Source organism: Vespa velutina, chromosome 2 (genome assembly GCF_912470025.1).
Source record: "Vespa velutina chromosome 2, iVesVel2.1, whole genome shotgun sequence".
Lineage (NCBI taxonomy): Eukaryota > Metazoa > Arthropoda > Insecta > Hymenoptera > Vespidae > Vespa > Vespa velutina.
The window spans coordinates 5,652,143-5,668,087 of record NC_062189.1 but is presented as its reverse complement, the minus strand read 5'-3'; the positions used below and the strand labels follow the sequence as shown (position 1 = coordinate 5,668,087).

Here is a 15,945-nt window from a genome sequence, read left to right as displayed (position 1 = left end):
TATTATTATCATTATCTTTTTTATGTTAAAGGTTTTTATTTTGTTTTTATTATATTATTTTTTTTAATATAATAGTGAGAATAAAATATAATAGTGAGAAGTATTGAATATATTTTAGCTAAATTATAATATTGGATTCTTTATTGTTTCATCATCTTAGACATTAATAGAAATTATTCAAGATAACGATAGATATCAACGGAATAGACAGCATTATAGACTTAATGAATTTCACAAGGTCATATTAGAAAAACTCATACGCATTATCATACTATTCTTCGAAGGTATCTCATTGGACATATCCTTCGTTTGTGTTTCATAAAATAAGAGAAAAAGATAGAGACGAAAGGGATAAAGACTATGGTCTTTTCAAATTAATACATTCATTATCCATAACAAAATTTTATTCGATTGTTGGCGATTAGAGAAAATGACAAAGTTTGCTTAACGAAAAATTTTATTAAGAGAATTATAAAAAAGAGAAAGTTCGAAATATTTCTAAAAATTTATAAAATATCATCGATAAATATGGACGATGTTTTACAGCCAATTTATATTTTAAGCATTACACATTTTTGGATTTTTCAATGGCTATTCAAGACCAATACTTCGTTTCGTTTATTCTATGTCACTTTACTGTCTGTATTTTGCCGATCGGTTTTATTATGTAGGATGGATTAACGAAACTAATGTGTATAAATTAGACGGAACTATATTTTATATTGTAATTATTATTAATCAAATTGTGATATTTGTGATACTTATGATGCGATTATATCAGAACGAGGTGAGTCCAAGAAATCTTTTTGATATATTAATATCAATGATTTTACTTTATAATATTTATCAGTAATTTTCGTGAATCGAACGATAAATACGCGATGAAATTATGTACAAAATGGATAAACGAGATCGACAAAACACTTCAAGCGTTAGACTCATCTGGATTATTCAACTGCATTTACAAAAGTACAAGTAAACGATTCAATAAAAAAGGATTATGAATAAATGCGGTCATCATTCATTCTGTCAATTTTAGAAACTATACAAATGTTATTATAAAAAATTATGACTAACTTCTTCTATTTAATAAAATGATAGAGAGGAAGAAATGTTTAAATTGTCAGCGATAATAGTGATGACAGTTAAAATCAATATAACATTTCGCATAATAAATAATTTTTTATTATTTTTCAATTGATAACGAAGTAAAGCGTATGTATATCGATGTATGTTTTATGTTATAAGACAAGGACGAAGAAAATATTTTACATGATGGAAAAAGTAGGATGAGTTGGAAACTATTAGTTTTTTTTTGCAAGTCATAATAATATCTATTATAAAAACACTCTAGTATAATAGGAAGAGAAATTGTTAATAGGAATTAGTTTTGCTTGTGAATTTCAGCGAAGGGTTGCTTGAAAATAAGAATAGAAGTTATAAAATTATATTAGGAGATGAAAAGTGTAAATATTAATAAAAAGAATTATAGGAACTTTTAAAATGTTTCGATCAAAAAAATTTCAACGTTCCGTCATGCCATTGATTATTGTTAATTCATTCGTTTGCACTGGCTTATTTGAATACTTTGTTGATCGAACGATTCATATAATTGGTTTTGTTTATGTCGTTTGTTGTATTGCTTTATATAGTATCTCATTGTTTATGATAACGAATGTGATTGATAAAATTACAAAAAATCATGGAACAGATTTGATGAGAATAATTAGTGAATTTCAATTTTTGAATAATGGTTTTATTTATATCATATCAATTTTCAGTGGTTTTATGAGAAGAAAGGTAGACATTTTTCATTTGTTAATAAGAGTTTCTTTAAGTAATTACTGTATTATTGATTGATTTTTATAGCGTATAAAATTGTTCATAGAACGAATAGAAATTTGTATACGAGAAATGAATGAACTGAACGTTTCGGACAATTATTCTTTACTTTTTCGATATCTATGTATCGCAAAAGTATTTTTAATTTTTATAATATCAGGTTTATCTGTGGCCGAAGTATTTTGGTTTTCTGAGACAGTTATATTGTCAAATATAGATTATACTACGATATTGCAGTTGTATTATACCGACCTTTATCCTGTCATCGAAATGCTAATTAACGACCTTACATTTGTCTTTTGGATCAGGCAAGTCTGTTTTTATTTATTACAAAATAAGTCAATAATTATTAAACACTAACGAGTGACTTTAAGTAGGTATATAAAGATTAAGTTTGGTCAATTAAATGCTGTATTACAAAGCATGCTAAGAACAACTATTGATTCTCCACAACATAAGAGAGTTCTTCGAATGAAGGACAACTGGGAAGATGATTCTTCGTTATCTACTGTTTATGGAACTTACAAAACGAATGAAAATCTTATCAAATTAAAAAGAGTCAAGTAAGTCATTGTCAATTAGTCCTAAATGATTTATTATTCTTATCCGATTTTTAGCAATTTTCTATTATTTTTTTTATTCAAGACAAATCCATTTGGAATTAATGAAATGTGCCAGAATAATAAATGAGGCTTATGGATTACAAATTCTTATATCCATATTTACAACGGCCCTTTTTATCACGACAATGTCATACAATCTGTACGTTAGCTTAAACAAAGGTGACAAGTGGATAATACAATTATATGTGTATTTAACTTGGATTTTTTATTTTGCCATGATGATTTCCGTAAAAGCGTATATATGTGAGACTGCAATTAAAGAAGTATGTTCTTTTCAACAATTTTTATTCTTTTCTTTTTTTGTTTAATCATATATCTGATATTTACAAAATGTACAATCTTGTTTAAATTTAAGATATGTAAACATTGATTTTTCTTATTTTTTTTTATATATGCCGCGAATACTGGAGAGATTCTTTATGAATTGTACGAACCTTCGACCAGCAGAAAATTTCGCGATGAAGTAAGAAATAATTGTCGTCTGTTTTTGATATTGGAATATATACCAAATATGTAAATCTTACCTGTTTCTTTCAGATTCGTGATTTTATGTTTCAATTAATCCAAAATCGTTTAAATTTTACCGTTTGCGGATTTTACGATCTAAATAATACGCTTATATACAATGTAAGTTGAAAATACATATTTGATTCATTTTTTTTCAGTTTATATGAATTTAATATATTTGTGTATATATATGTAGGTGATCGGTACGATTACTACTTACCTCATCATATTTATTCAAGTTGGAGGTGAACCTAAAATATTTTACAATAATACGACTTATAATTCAACGTCGACGAAATAATGAATGATTTAGTATAGTTCTTTATTCGAAAATATATCGCACGTAATAGACAATGTTTTATTCAAAAATATATTTTCTTTTATATCACGTATTTTTATCTTTTCTGTAAATCGATAAAAAGAAAAAGTGAAAAAACAAGAAAAAAAAGGAACAAGTGATAAAAATAATATCTAAGTATTTCATATTTTCCAATTTATTTTTATATGATATGGAGCTAATATGACCAAGTGGGTTTTATCGAATGATTGCATGAGAAAAAAATATTTCTAAAATAAAATATTTCTAAACGAGGATAGATCAGAACAATATCAATTACGAATGTAATCAGATATCAAAGTGCTGTGAGTCGTGGTAAGAGTCATATCAAGACTCAACAAAGAATGTTTTGCATTTTTTTCGTTTTTTCGTTTCAAAGAATTTTAAGTACTAAGTTTACCGATCAGTGTGTTTGAGACAATTAATTTTTTTTTTCCAGAAGAAATGAAGAATTCAAATTTTAAAAATGTCTCTATCGCCGAAGTTTCGAAATTACATCAAACCGTTGATAATAATTAATTCGATTTCTTCCACTAGTCTAATAGAATATTCCATCGATTTTAATATTAATATGATTGATATAGTTTATGCTTGCTTCTCTATCATTTTTCACGTTTAGATTTATCTTACCTTATTGGTATATTTATCTTATAACATTTTTCGTTATCTTTTGCAGAAAACTAAAACTAAATATTCCGATGAATTTGTCTAAATGTTTTCGGCAACATTGTTATATAATGCTATTATTTCTTTTCATATTAATAAATGTGATAGTAATTGATATGCAAACCTTACTATTCGGGTGAATAACTGGAAAACGTTTATCTATACCGTTATCCCGTTATTATACAATTAATCATTGATTTCATTTTTGTATTTTGGATGACACAAGTAAATTGTTTTAAGTATCGTGAAATTGTTAAATATATTGTTTCTAATGAGTTTTAAACTAAAAAAAATTACATAAAGATAAAATTTAACCAGTTGAATGAACTAATATACTAAAGAGCATGCTAACGATTATTATATATTCGCCGCAATATAAAAGAATCTTTCGAAGGAGAAATATATGAAACAATGAGTCATGTATCAGGAATATCATATGATATTCATCGAACGTATAAATCGGATGAAGATGTTATAAGGATAAAAAATGCGAAGTAATTATTATACAGTGCAATTGTACAAAATAGATGTATTAATTTTTTGTATATTTCATTCTTTATTGAAAATAGACACATCAGGAAATAATCAATTGTGCCAGAAATATAAACGATGTTTATAGTTTACATATTTTATTCTCTACATCAACAGCTTTAATTTTGATCACTATTAAGTTTTACAATATATTCAGTTTCATAATGACTACGGATTTAATGAATTTCTTCAATCTTTTACTCTTTTATATCGAATTTTTCATTTTTCGATCAAGCTCAGGATAATGAAGTATATATATTCACGAACTGTTATCGAGATATGTTCCTTATGAGTATTCATTATATTTTTTTTCTGAAATTTCAATCAAAGACTGAACGAAATAAATATTCATGTTATATCTCATTTCTTTACATGCGACGAACACCGGAGATATTCTTTACGAATTGAACGAACCGTCAATCAATAGCGAATATTTATCAATACTTTATGATACTTCCAGAATAGTGATTTCACTCTACAGCTTATTCAAAACCATCTGACCCTTACAAGCTATGACATTTTTGATCTCGATTACACATTGATACGTAATGTAAGTTCAAAGCAACATTTCTGTTACCGATTTTTAGATTTATATTAAAATTATAGAAAGCTAATATTTATTATTTTTCAATACCGTCGATACCGTCACAACTTATATCGTTATTCTCATTCAAATTGGGAATGTATCATAACAAGATTTAAATGAAAATTCGACGTCATCGACTAAAAATGATTGCGAAATTTAAGATCATTCTTAGAATTGTATTATCCGTTTAAAACTATATTAAGGGTTGAAATATCTTAGTAATCTTTATAGCATTAAATATTTATAGTTATTCGTTTATACTCCTTTTCCAAATTATGTACTTTTTTTGTAACAAATGTATTTACAAAGTATCAATGCAATATGGAAATTTGTATATACGAATTGGCTGGATTTGTTCAATTCTTTGTCACTATCATTGTCATAGTGATTTTTTTTTTCGTTGCATTTCTGATAAGACAACTGAAGAAATAAGTTTTTCGATATGTACAATTATGGTCGAGCATAAGATAAATCATTTTTTAGTTTTCGAAGACAATGAAATCATTTACAATTTCTTCGCTGAAATTACGGAATATGCAATATCTTCTCCGTAGTTTTTCTCTCCATTATTGATAATTTTTTCGTAAGTGGAAATGTTTACTCGAACATCGTCAATCCTCATATCAAACTTTCAGTTTATATTCATTAAATCGAAATAACATATACATGATTAATAGATAAAACAAATAAATCATAAAATAAGTGTTATGCTAGCTCTCAACATACCTACGAAAATCTTGGATAATTTTCAATATATTGGAATGATGTTAATTTATTAGATTTCTTACTATACAAAAATCTTAGTCGGTGTTAAATAAATTAATTTCCACATTAACATCTTGTAAAAGTTGAACAGATCGATTAGGAAAGATCAGTCGTATTAATAATTTTCCTACAGAAGAACTTAAAGTAAGACAATAAATGTAATTTAATCGTTCCTCATTGCCCCATTGTACCGATTTTGGTAAAAACGTCCAACGTTATCTTTTTTATAAATAGAAAGTTTCGTTTTCAGTACTGTTATCTATCGTTTTATTATCATGTTCAATATTGTTATTTTATTCTTATTTTATACAAATTATTAAGATGATAAATAATATAATAATAAATGTTATTGAGCTTTCCTAAGCTAGTTTATGATACTTGACTTTTTATGCGTTCACCATCTTAGGCAGTGCTATGAATTATTCAAGATAAAGCGATATATCAACGAAATAGGTAGCGTTATCAACTTAATGAGTTTCACAGTGTCACACTCAAGAAATTCATACGCATTAACATAATATCCTTCGAAGGCATCTCATCGGAGATATCCTTCGCTCGTGTTTTATAAAATAAGAGAAAAAAACAGATACGAAAAGGATACAGAATTCGATCTTTTCAAAGTAATTTATCCATTATCCAAACAAACTTTTTTTAATTGTTGACGATTATAAAAGACGACAAAGTTGCTATGAGAAATTTAATTGAGAGAATTATAAAAAAAATAAAAATTCGAAGTATCTTCAAAATTTACAAAGCACCATCGAGAAGTATGGATGATGTTTTACGACCGATCTATATTCTAAGCAATATCTTTGGATTGCGTGTTTTTGAATTTTCACAAGATCATTCAAGACCAATACTTAGTTTTATTTATTCTACATCACTTTACTGTCTGTATTCTGCCAGTTGGTTTTATTATAAAAGATGGAATATGAACATAAAAATATTTGAATTAGATAGAACTATATCTTATTATCCAATTATTAGTAATCAAATGGTGATATTGGTGATACTTCTGATGGGATTATATCACAGCAAGGTGAGTTTAAAAATTCTTTACGATATATTAATATTAACAATTTTACTCTATAATATTTGTTAGTAATTTTAATGAATTGAATGATAAATAGGCGATGAAATTATGTACAAAACGGATAAACGAGATCGACAAAACGCTTCGAGCTTTAGGCTCGTCGGCATCATTCAGCTACATTTACAAAAGAACGATTATTGACTTAGTAATCGTTATTATTTACGTGGTTTTTTTCATGTTGATAATTATTCTAAGAAAGGTTTTAACAGGTCAAACGAATTACAAATCGTGCATAATAGTTTACTTTCTCTTACATATATATTCTTTCATAATCGAATTTTTATTGGTCTTCGAATTCCTTACCGTTGTAAGGTACGTAATGATTTTAAATTTCATTCATTATTATTGTTATAAATTGGATATATTTGAAATACTTAGATGCATCAAATTGGAATTTCAACGAGCGAACGAACTTCTTGCCGATGTCACTGTGCTATCTGTTTCTTCAATTGCTTCGGAATTACGTGAACCCAGAGAAGCTGATAGTTCTTTTTCTATAGAACGATCTCTTCCTGTCTATACGAAAAATTTATTTATCGTTGCACTCTCATTAAGACAAAGGCAATTGCAATTACAAATTTCGAGTAACAAAATAAATAGAAGTAGAACGTTGTTACGAACTATCAGGTGAGTCGAAAGTATAAAATATTCTTTATAATATACGTTAAAGTTTAATATTCACAGACAGGTTCATCTGGAGTTATACAGAATATCCAAAAATCTTAGTAATATGTACGGCATACAGATATCCCTAGAAATTGCGATATGTATTTTTCTATATACATATGTGTTATACTGTTTTTATGTGGAGTACAAGAAAGAAACGTACAAAATGAGTTTTCAATTCATTCTAACAATTTTGTGTTGTTTACAATATAGTATGAAGATCTTTATCGTCAATTATATTTGTGACAAAACAACGAAAGAGGTATGAGAGAACATTGATTCAATATTCAATTTGATATGACTATTTTCTGTTTTCTCTAGGCTGAACGCACCAGCGAAATTATTTACACATTTTATGGTGACAATAAAGATATCGATATACAAAGAGAGGTTAATATTTATACGGAATACCTTAAAATTTATTTGAGTTAATATTGTTTTCTTTATAGGTAGAAATATTTTCTTTGCAAATGATGCAATGTCGTAATTTATATTCCGCATTTGGTTTATATAATCTTAATTGCAAACACATTTGTTCGGTTGGTATATTTATTTACGATAACTGCATTGTAAAAAGAAAAAAAATAATAAAATATCTAATAATCTTTTTTATTCTTCAGTGTATTGGAATTATAACAACGTACATAGTTATAATCATACAAGTAACCGATGCTATAAAAGAAAGATCATAAATTACTGCGATAATCCTTCTGTCGATTTTACAAACTATACAAGTGTTATTATATAATATTACGAGTAACTTCTTATATGTAATAAAATTTGTTAAAGGAGATTAAATGTTTTAATTCGTTTGGTACTTTAATAATGAAAGCGGTTAAGGTCAATATAACGTTTCGCTTTATAAATAATTTTTTATTGATTTTCACTTGATAAAGAGCTAATGCGTAAGTATATTGATGAATGTTTCTCATTAAAAGACAAGAACGAAGAAAATATTTAACATGATGGAAGAAGTAGAATGAGTTGGTAACTATTAGTTTTTATTGAAAGGCATAATGACATCTATTATGAAAACACTCAAGTATAATAGGAAGAGATATTGCTGATAGGAATTAGTATCGCTCGCGTATTTCAACGAAGAGTTGCTTGAAAATAAGAATAGATGCTATAAAATTATATTAGGATATGAAAAGTGTAAATATTAATAAGGAGAATTATAGGAACCTTTAAAATGTTTCGATCAAAAGAATTTCAACGTTCCGTCATGCCATTGATTATTGTTAATTCATTCGTTTGCACTGGCTTATATGAATACTTCGTTAATCGAACGATTCATATAATTGGTTTTGTTTATGTCGTTTGTTGTATTGTTTTCTATGGTGCCTCATTTTTTACATTGAGAAATATGCTTGATAATTTTATAGAATGTCAAGTAATAGAATTGGAAAAGATAGTTACCAAATGGCGATTTTTTAATAATGGTTTTATCTATATCGTAGCTATCTTCAGTGGTTTTATGAGAAAAAAGGTAGAAATTTTTCGATAAGTTATTGAGAATTTCTATAAGTGATTATTGTGTTATTAAGATTGATTGATTGATTGATTTTTACAGCGAATAAAATTGTTTATAAAACGAATAGAGACCTGTACAAGAGGAATGGATGAACTAAATGTTTCAGAAAATTACTCTTCAGTTTTTCGATATCTGTGTGTCGCAGATATATTTTTATTCTCTCTAATATTATGTTTATTTGTAGCTGAATTTTTTTGGTTTTCTGAGATAAAATTATCCTCAAGCTCAAACTATAGTTTAATATTATTGATGTATTATACCGACCTTTATACTACATTCGTAATGTTGATTATTGACTTTACTTTCATTTTTTGGATCAGGCAAGTCAATATTTTTATTTATTATAAAATAAGTCAACAATTATTAAACACTAACGAGAGACTTTAAGTAGGTATATAAAGATTAAGTTTGGTCAATTAAATGCTGTATTACAAAGCATGCTAAGAACAACTATCGATTCACCACAACATAAGAGAGTTCTTCGAATGAAGGACAACTGGGAAGATGATTCTTCGTTATCTACTGTTTATGGAACTTACAAAACGAATGAAAATCTTATCAAATTAAAAAGAGTCAAGTAAGTCATTGTCATTAGTCCTAAATGATTTATTATTCTTATCCGATTTTTAGCAATTTTCTATTATTTTTTTTATTCAAGACAAATCCATTTGGAATTGATGAAATGTGCCAGAATCATAAATGATGCTTATGGATTACAAATTTTTATATCCATATTTACATCAACCCTATATATCACGACATTGTTATATAATTTCTACGCTATCTTAATAACAAACAAGTATAACAATTGGATAAAACTGTTATACATGCATTTCTCTTGGGTTTTTTATTTTGGCATCATGATTTCCACAAAAGCGTACATATGTGAGACTACAATTAAAGAAGTATGTTCTTTTCAACAATTTTTATTTTTTTTTTTTGTTTAACCATCTATCTGATATTTACAAAATGTACAATCTTGTTTAAATTTAAGATATGTAAACATTGATTTTTCTTATTTTTTTTATATATGCCGCGAATACTGGAGAGATTCTTTATGAATTGTACGAACCTTCGACCAGCAGAAAATTTCGCGATGAAGTAAGAAATAATTGTCGTCTGTTTTTGATATTGGAATGTATACCAAATATATAAATTCTATCTGTTTCTTTCAGATTCGTGATTTTATATTTCAATTAATTCAAAATCATTTAAAGTTTACCGCTTGCGGATTTTACGATCTAAATAATACGCTTATATACAATGTAAGTTGAAAATACACATTTGATTCATTTTTTTTTTTCAGTTTATACGAATTTAATATATCTGTGTATATATATGTAGGTGATCGGTTCGATTACTACTTACCTCGTCATATTTATTCAAGTTGGAGGTAAACCTGAAATATTCTACAATAATACTATTTACAATACAACGTCGACGACATAATGAATGAACCGGAATATTTCTTTATTCGAAAATTTATCGTACGTAATAAACAATATTTTATATAATATTATATTTTGTTGTATATCACATCTTTTCATCTTTCCTGTAAATCGATAAAAAGAAAAAGCGGAAGGACAGAAAGATCAGAGAAGAATATGTAAAGCTAATATCTAAGTATTCCATAATTTTCTATTTATTTTTATATGATAAGAAAGTAATATGTTTAAGTGGATTTAATCGAATGATTAGACGAAGAAGGTGAATTCCCACTCCACCGAATGCGAACATAGGTCAAGAAAATATCAACTACGAATGTAATGAAATATAATGCGAGCAAAGTGTTGTGAGGTATCGTAAGTGCCATATCAATACTAAGAATGTTCTGCATTCTCTTCGTCTAAAAGGACTTTGAATACAATTTTCCGATCAGTGTGATTGAAATAATTAGTTTTTCGAAAGAAAAAAAAGAAAAATACAGATTTAGTTAGTAGAATCCTTGACGAACATTTTGGAAATGTCTTCATTGACGGTGTTTCATCGTGGCATCAAACCATTGATAATAATGAATTCGATTTTTTCCACTGGTCTAGTAGAATATTTCATTGATTTTAATATTAATATGATAGGTACAGTTTATGCCTGCGTCTCTATTATTTTTTACGTATCAATTATCTATTTCTATTCGTCTATTTCATTTACTTTTGACAACAAACAACCATTCTTTATTAAAATAATGCATCATTTATACGTATATAATAGTTACGTGTCTTATATTGTTATCATTATCGCTGGTATTCTCAGAAAAAAGGTAAAGAATTGCGTTCTTGTAATTTATTCAATTTATTAGTATTCTTATTTTACAACATCCTTTGTCATCTTTTGCAGAAGATAAAGTATTTCACATTGCAAATAGAAACATGTATTCAAACTATGGAACAACTACATATTCCAATGAATTTGTCTAAGTTCTTTAAGCAACAGTGTTACATAATGTTATTTCTTGTTTTCATATTATTATATATAATTATTAAGGATATTCGATCATTATTATCATTTGGGATAAATTACTGGAAAACTTTTGTCATTTTTTATTTATACCGTTATCCCATTATCGTATTAACATTCGTCGATTTTACTTTTGTATTCTGGATGAGGCAAGTAAATTATTTTATGTTTTGCAAAATTGTTAGATATATTATTTTTAACGAGTTTTAAATTATATATAGTTTTATTAAGTTGGAACTTAGTCAATTGAATAAATTACTAAAAAACATGTTAACGACTACTATTGATTCGCCACAACATAAAAGAGTCCTTCGAAGGAAGAATATCAGGAAGAAAGAGCCTTTATTTGATGATATTCGTGGAATGTATAAATCGAAGGAAGACGTTAGGAGGATAAAAAAGGCAAGGTAATTATTATATGGTGCAACTTATAATATTTGTAATTATTAATATTAATTTTTGATAATTTAATATTATATATATATCAAATAGCTGTTTTAATTTTTCCTATATTGCATTTCATATCGAAGGGAGATACATCTGGAAATAATCAAATGTGCAAGGACTGTAAACGATTGTTTTGGCATACATATTTTATTCTCTATATCAACAGCTTTAATATTAATCACTATTATGTCTTACAATATATTCGATCTCTTAAAAACTACAAACGGTCTTCAACAAATATTACAAAATTATTCTTTTTTATATTGGGTATTTCACTTTGCGATCAAGATCGTGATAGTAAGTCATGTATGTGCACGAACTGTCACTGAGGTATGTTCCTTATGAGTATTCATTCTATTTTTTGTTATAATAATGAATTGTTTTTAAGAAATTTCAACCAAAGACTGAACGTAATATGTATTGACGTCATATTATATTTCTTTACATGCGATGAACACCGGAGATATTCTTTACGAATTGTATGAACCATCAATCAGTAATGAATTTCGTGGCGAGGTAATAATTGATAAATGCAAATTTACGAGAAATTAATATCTATCAATACTTTATGATACTTTCAGATAAGTGATTTCAGTCTGCAGCTTATACAAAACCATTTGACCCTTACAAGCTGTGGCATTTTTGATCTCGATTATACATTGATACGTAACGTACGTTCAAAGCATAATTTCTGCTACCAATTTTTAGATTTATATTAAAATTATAGACAGGTAATGTTTGTTATTTTTAGGTGATCGGTACCGTCGCAACTTACATCGTTATTCTGATTCAAATTGGTAATCTATCACAACAAGATTTAAATAATAACTCAACTTTATCGCCTAATAATGATTGAGAAATTTACGATCATTCTTAGATATAGATGCGTTTAGAACTATATTAAGGGTTGAAATATATTAGTAATCTCTATAGCATTAAATATTTACAGTTATCCATTTATACTCCTTTTCCAAATTATATACTTTTTATCTAGCACAAGTACTTAAATGTATGAATGTAATAAGGAAATTTGTATATACGAATTTGTGCCCAATTCTTCTTCACTATCATTATCATAGCGATTTTTTTTTATTGCCTTTCCAATGAGATAACTAAAGAAATAAGTTATTCGATGTGTACAATTATGGTCGAGCATAAGATAAATCATTTTTTAGTCGTGAAGACAATGAAATCATTTACAGTTTTTTCGTTAGAATTACGAAATATGTTATACAAATGGATCTTCTCAGTAGTTTTTCTCTCCAATATTGATAATTTTTTTTTTTAATTGATTAACATAATTGAAATCATTTCGTAGGTGGAAATGTTCACTCGGATATCGTCAATCCACATATACAAATTTGGTTCATATTCAATTAATCGAAAGTACATATACTTGAATAGTATATTACTATTTAAAAATAAGCATAATAAATATATAAATAAAAATAAACGATATCATAGCTATCAACATAGGTATAAAATTTTTGGATCATTTGCAATATATTAGAGTGATGTTAATATATTACATTTCTTACGATACAAAACTCTTATTCTTACTTTTGTAGTAATTATTATTACTATGCAATAATCTTGGTAAAAATGCATAATGTAATTTTTTTCTATACCTAGAGAGTTTCATTATCATTGTTACTATTGTTATATTATCATGTTCAATCTTATTATTTTATTTTTATTTTATACAAATTATTAATGCAGATAATATATAATAAAGCAATAAAAGTTATTAAGTTTTCCTCAGCTAGTTTATGATACTTGACCTTTTACGCGTTCACCGTCTTAGGCAGTGTTATGAATTATTCAAGATAAAGAGATATATCAACGAAATAGGCAGCGTTATCAACTTAATGAGTTTCACAGCGTCACACTCAAGAAACTCATACGCATTAACATAATATCCTTCGAAGGCATCTCATCGGAGATATCCTTCGTACGTGTTTTATAAAATAAAAGAAGAAAACAGATACGAAAAGAATAAAGAATACGGTCTTTTCAAATTAATTTATCCATTATCCAAACAAACTTTTTTTAATTGTTGACGATTATAGAAGACGACAAAGTTGCTATGAGAAATTTAATTGAGAGAATTATAAAAAAAATGGAAATTCGAAGTATCTTCAAAATTTACAAAGCACCATCGAAAAGTATCGATGATGTTTTACGGCCAATCTATATTCTAAGCAATATCTTTGGATTGCGTGTTTTTGTATTTCCCCGAGGTCAATCAAGACCAATACTTAGTTTCCTTTATTCTATGTCACTTTGTTGTCTGTATTCTGCCGGTCGGTTTCATTATGTAGGATGGATTAACAAAACTAATATGTATAAATTAGACGGAACTATATTTTATGTTGTAATTATTATTAATCAAATTGTGATATTTGTGATACTTATGATGCGATTATATCAGAACGAGGTGAGTCCAAGAAATCTTTATTATATATTAATATTAATGATTTTACTCTATAATATTCATCAGTATTTTTCGTGAATCGAACGATAAATAGGCAATGAAATTATGTACAAAACGGATAAATGAGGTCGACAAAACTCTTCAAGCATTAAACTCATCTGCATTATTCAATTGCATTTACAAAACAACGATTAAGGAAATAGTATTCACTATTATTTATTTATTTCTCTCCTTATTAATAATTATCTTCGGTATGGTTATAATAGATCAATTTAATTATAAATCGGACGTAATAGTTTACTTCCTCTTACATATATACTCTTTCATGGTCGAATTTTTACTGGTCTTCGAATTCCTTACCTTTGTAAGGTACGTAATGATTTTAAGTTTTATTCATTATTATTGTTACAAATTGGATATATTTGAAATACTTAGATGCATCAAATCGGAATTTCAACGAGCGAACGAACTTCTTGGCGATGTCAGTGTGCTACCTGTTTCTTCTATTGCTTCTGAATTAGTTGAACATAAGGAAAATGATGGTTCTTTTTCTTTAGAACGAACTCTTCCTGTAAATTCGAGAAAATTATTTATCGTTGCACCGTCATTAAGACAAACGCAGTCACAATTACAAATTGCAAGTCATAAAATAAATAGAAGTAGAATTTTGTTACGAACTATCAGGTGAGTTGAAGGAATAAAGTATTATTTATAATATACTTAAAAGTACGATATTTACAGACAAATTCATCTGGAATTATACAAAGTATCCAAAAATCTTAGTAATATGTACGGTATACAGATATCCCTAGAAATTGGGATATGTGTTTTTCTAAGTACGTACATGTTATACTACTTTTATGTGGAATCCAAAAAAGAAACATATAATATTCAAAAAGTGATTTTCCCATTTATGATAATGGTTTGGTGTTGTTTCCAATATGGGATGAAGATTTTTATCGTCAATTACATATGTAACAAAACAACGAAAGAGGTATGATAGAACAGTGATTCGGTATTCAATTCTATATAACTATTTCATGATTTTTCTAGGCTGAACATACTAATGAAATTATTCACACATTTTATGGTAACAGTACGGACATCGAGATACAAAAAGAGGTTAATAATTATGGGAAATATTTTGGTATATATGTAGATTAATATTTTTTTCTTTACAGGTAGAAATATTTTCTTTGCAAATGATGCAATGTCGTAATGTATATTCCGCATTTGGTTTATATAATCTTAATTGCAAACACATTTGTTCGGTTAGTACAACTATTTACGATAATTGGATTGTAAAAAGAAAAAGAATAATAGAATACCTAATGATTTTTTTTATTCTTCAGTGTATCGGAATTATAACGACATACTTGGTTATAATGATACAAGTAACCGATGAAATAAAAGAAGGATCATAAATCACTACTGTGGTCTATCGTTCTGTTAAATTTACG

At 27.0% G+C, this 15,945-nt stretch overlaps 6 protein-coding genes and 1 long non-coding RNA gene across 7 annotated transcripts; all 7 read left to right on the top strand.

Moving 5' to 3' along the window:
* Positions 1–528: 528 nt before the first annotated feature.
* LOC124946922 lies at positions 529–3,273 on the top strand. Its single transcript, XM_047488362.1, has 8 exons — positions 529–638; positions 782–787; positions 851–975; positions 2,003–2,150; positions 2,220–2,405; positions 2,488–2,728; positions 3,003–3,092; positions 3,169–3,273. Exons 1-8 carry the CDS (start codon positions 529–531, stop codon positions 3,271–3,273), a joined length of 1,011 nt encoding a protein of 336 aa, XP_047344318.1.
* Positions 3,274–6,545: 3,272 nt separating this feature from the next.
* Positions 6,546–8,308, top strand: LOC124946921 (putative gustatory receptor 28b). Its single transcript, XM_047488361.1, has 7 exons — positions 6,546–6,896; positions 6,988–7,262; positions 7,329–7,577; positions 7,635–7,878; positions 7,938–8,006; positions 8,066–8,155; positions 8,237–8,308. Exons 1-7 carry the CDS (start codon positions 6,546–6,548, stop codon positions 8,306–8,308), a joined length of 1,350 nt encoding a protein of 449 aa, XP_047344317.1.
* Positions 8,309–8,524: 216 nt separating this feature from the next.
* On the top strand, positions 8,525–10,097 carry LOC124946920. The gene is made up of 3 exons (XM_047488360.1): positions 8,525–8,603; positions 9,542–9,727; positions 9,809–10,097. The coding sequence occupies exons 1-3, from the start codon at positions 8,596–8,598 to the stop codon at positions 10,095–10,097; spliced, it is 483 nt and encodes a 160-aa protein (XP_047344316.1). The 5' UTR covers positions 8,525–8,595.
* An 85-nt stretch (positions 10,098–10,182) lies between these two features.
* Positions 10,183–10,671, top strand: LOC124946560. The gene is made up of 3 exons (XR_007100121.1): positions 10,183–10,251; positions 10,326–10,415; positions 10,495–10,671. It is a non-coding gene; the product is annotated as an uncharacterized LOC124946560 (long non-coding RNA).
* Positions 10,672–11,748: 1,077 nt separating this feature from the next.
* Positions 11,749–12,475, top strand: LOC124946919. Its single transcript, XM_047488359.1, has 4 exons — positions 11,749–11,753; positions 11,826–12,011; positions 12,135–12,381; positions 12,440–12,475. Exons 1-4 carry the CDS (start codon positions 11,749–11,751, stop codon positions 12,473–12,475), a joined length of 474 nt encoding a protein of 157 aa, XP_047344315.1.
* On the top strand, positions 12,438–12,961 carry LOC124946545 (putative gustatory receptor 28b). Its single transcript, XM_047487335.1, has 3 exons — positions 12,438–12,567; positions 12,633–12,722; positions 12,803–12,961. The coding sequence occupies exons 1-3, from the start codon at positions 12,502–12,504 to the stop codon at positions 12,905–12,907; spliced, it is 261 nt and encodes an 86-aa protein (XP_047343291.1). The 5' UTR covers positions 12,438–12,501; the 3' UTR covers positions 12,908–12,961.
* Positions 12,962–14,137: 1,176 nt separating this feature from the next.
* On the top strand, positions 14,138–15,909 carry LOC124946911 (putative gustatory receptor 28b). The gene is made up of 7 exons (XM_047488333.1): positions 14,138–14,488; positions 14,580–14,854; positions 14,921–15,169; positions 15,227–15,479; positions 15,539–15,607; positions 15,667–15,786; positions 15,838–15,909. Exons 1-7 carry the CDS (start codon positions 14,138–14,140, stop codon positions 15,907–15,909), a joined length of 1,389 nt encoding a protein of 462 aa, XP_047344289.1.
* The last annotated feature ends 36 nt before the right edge of the window (positions 15,910–15,945 follow it).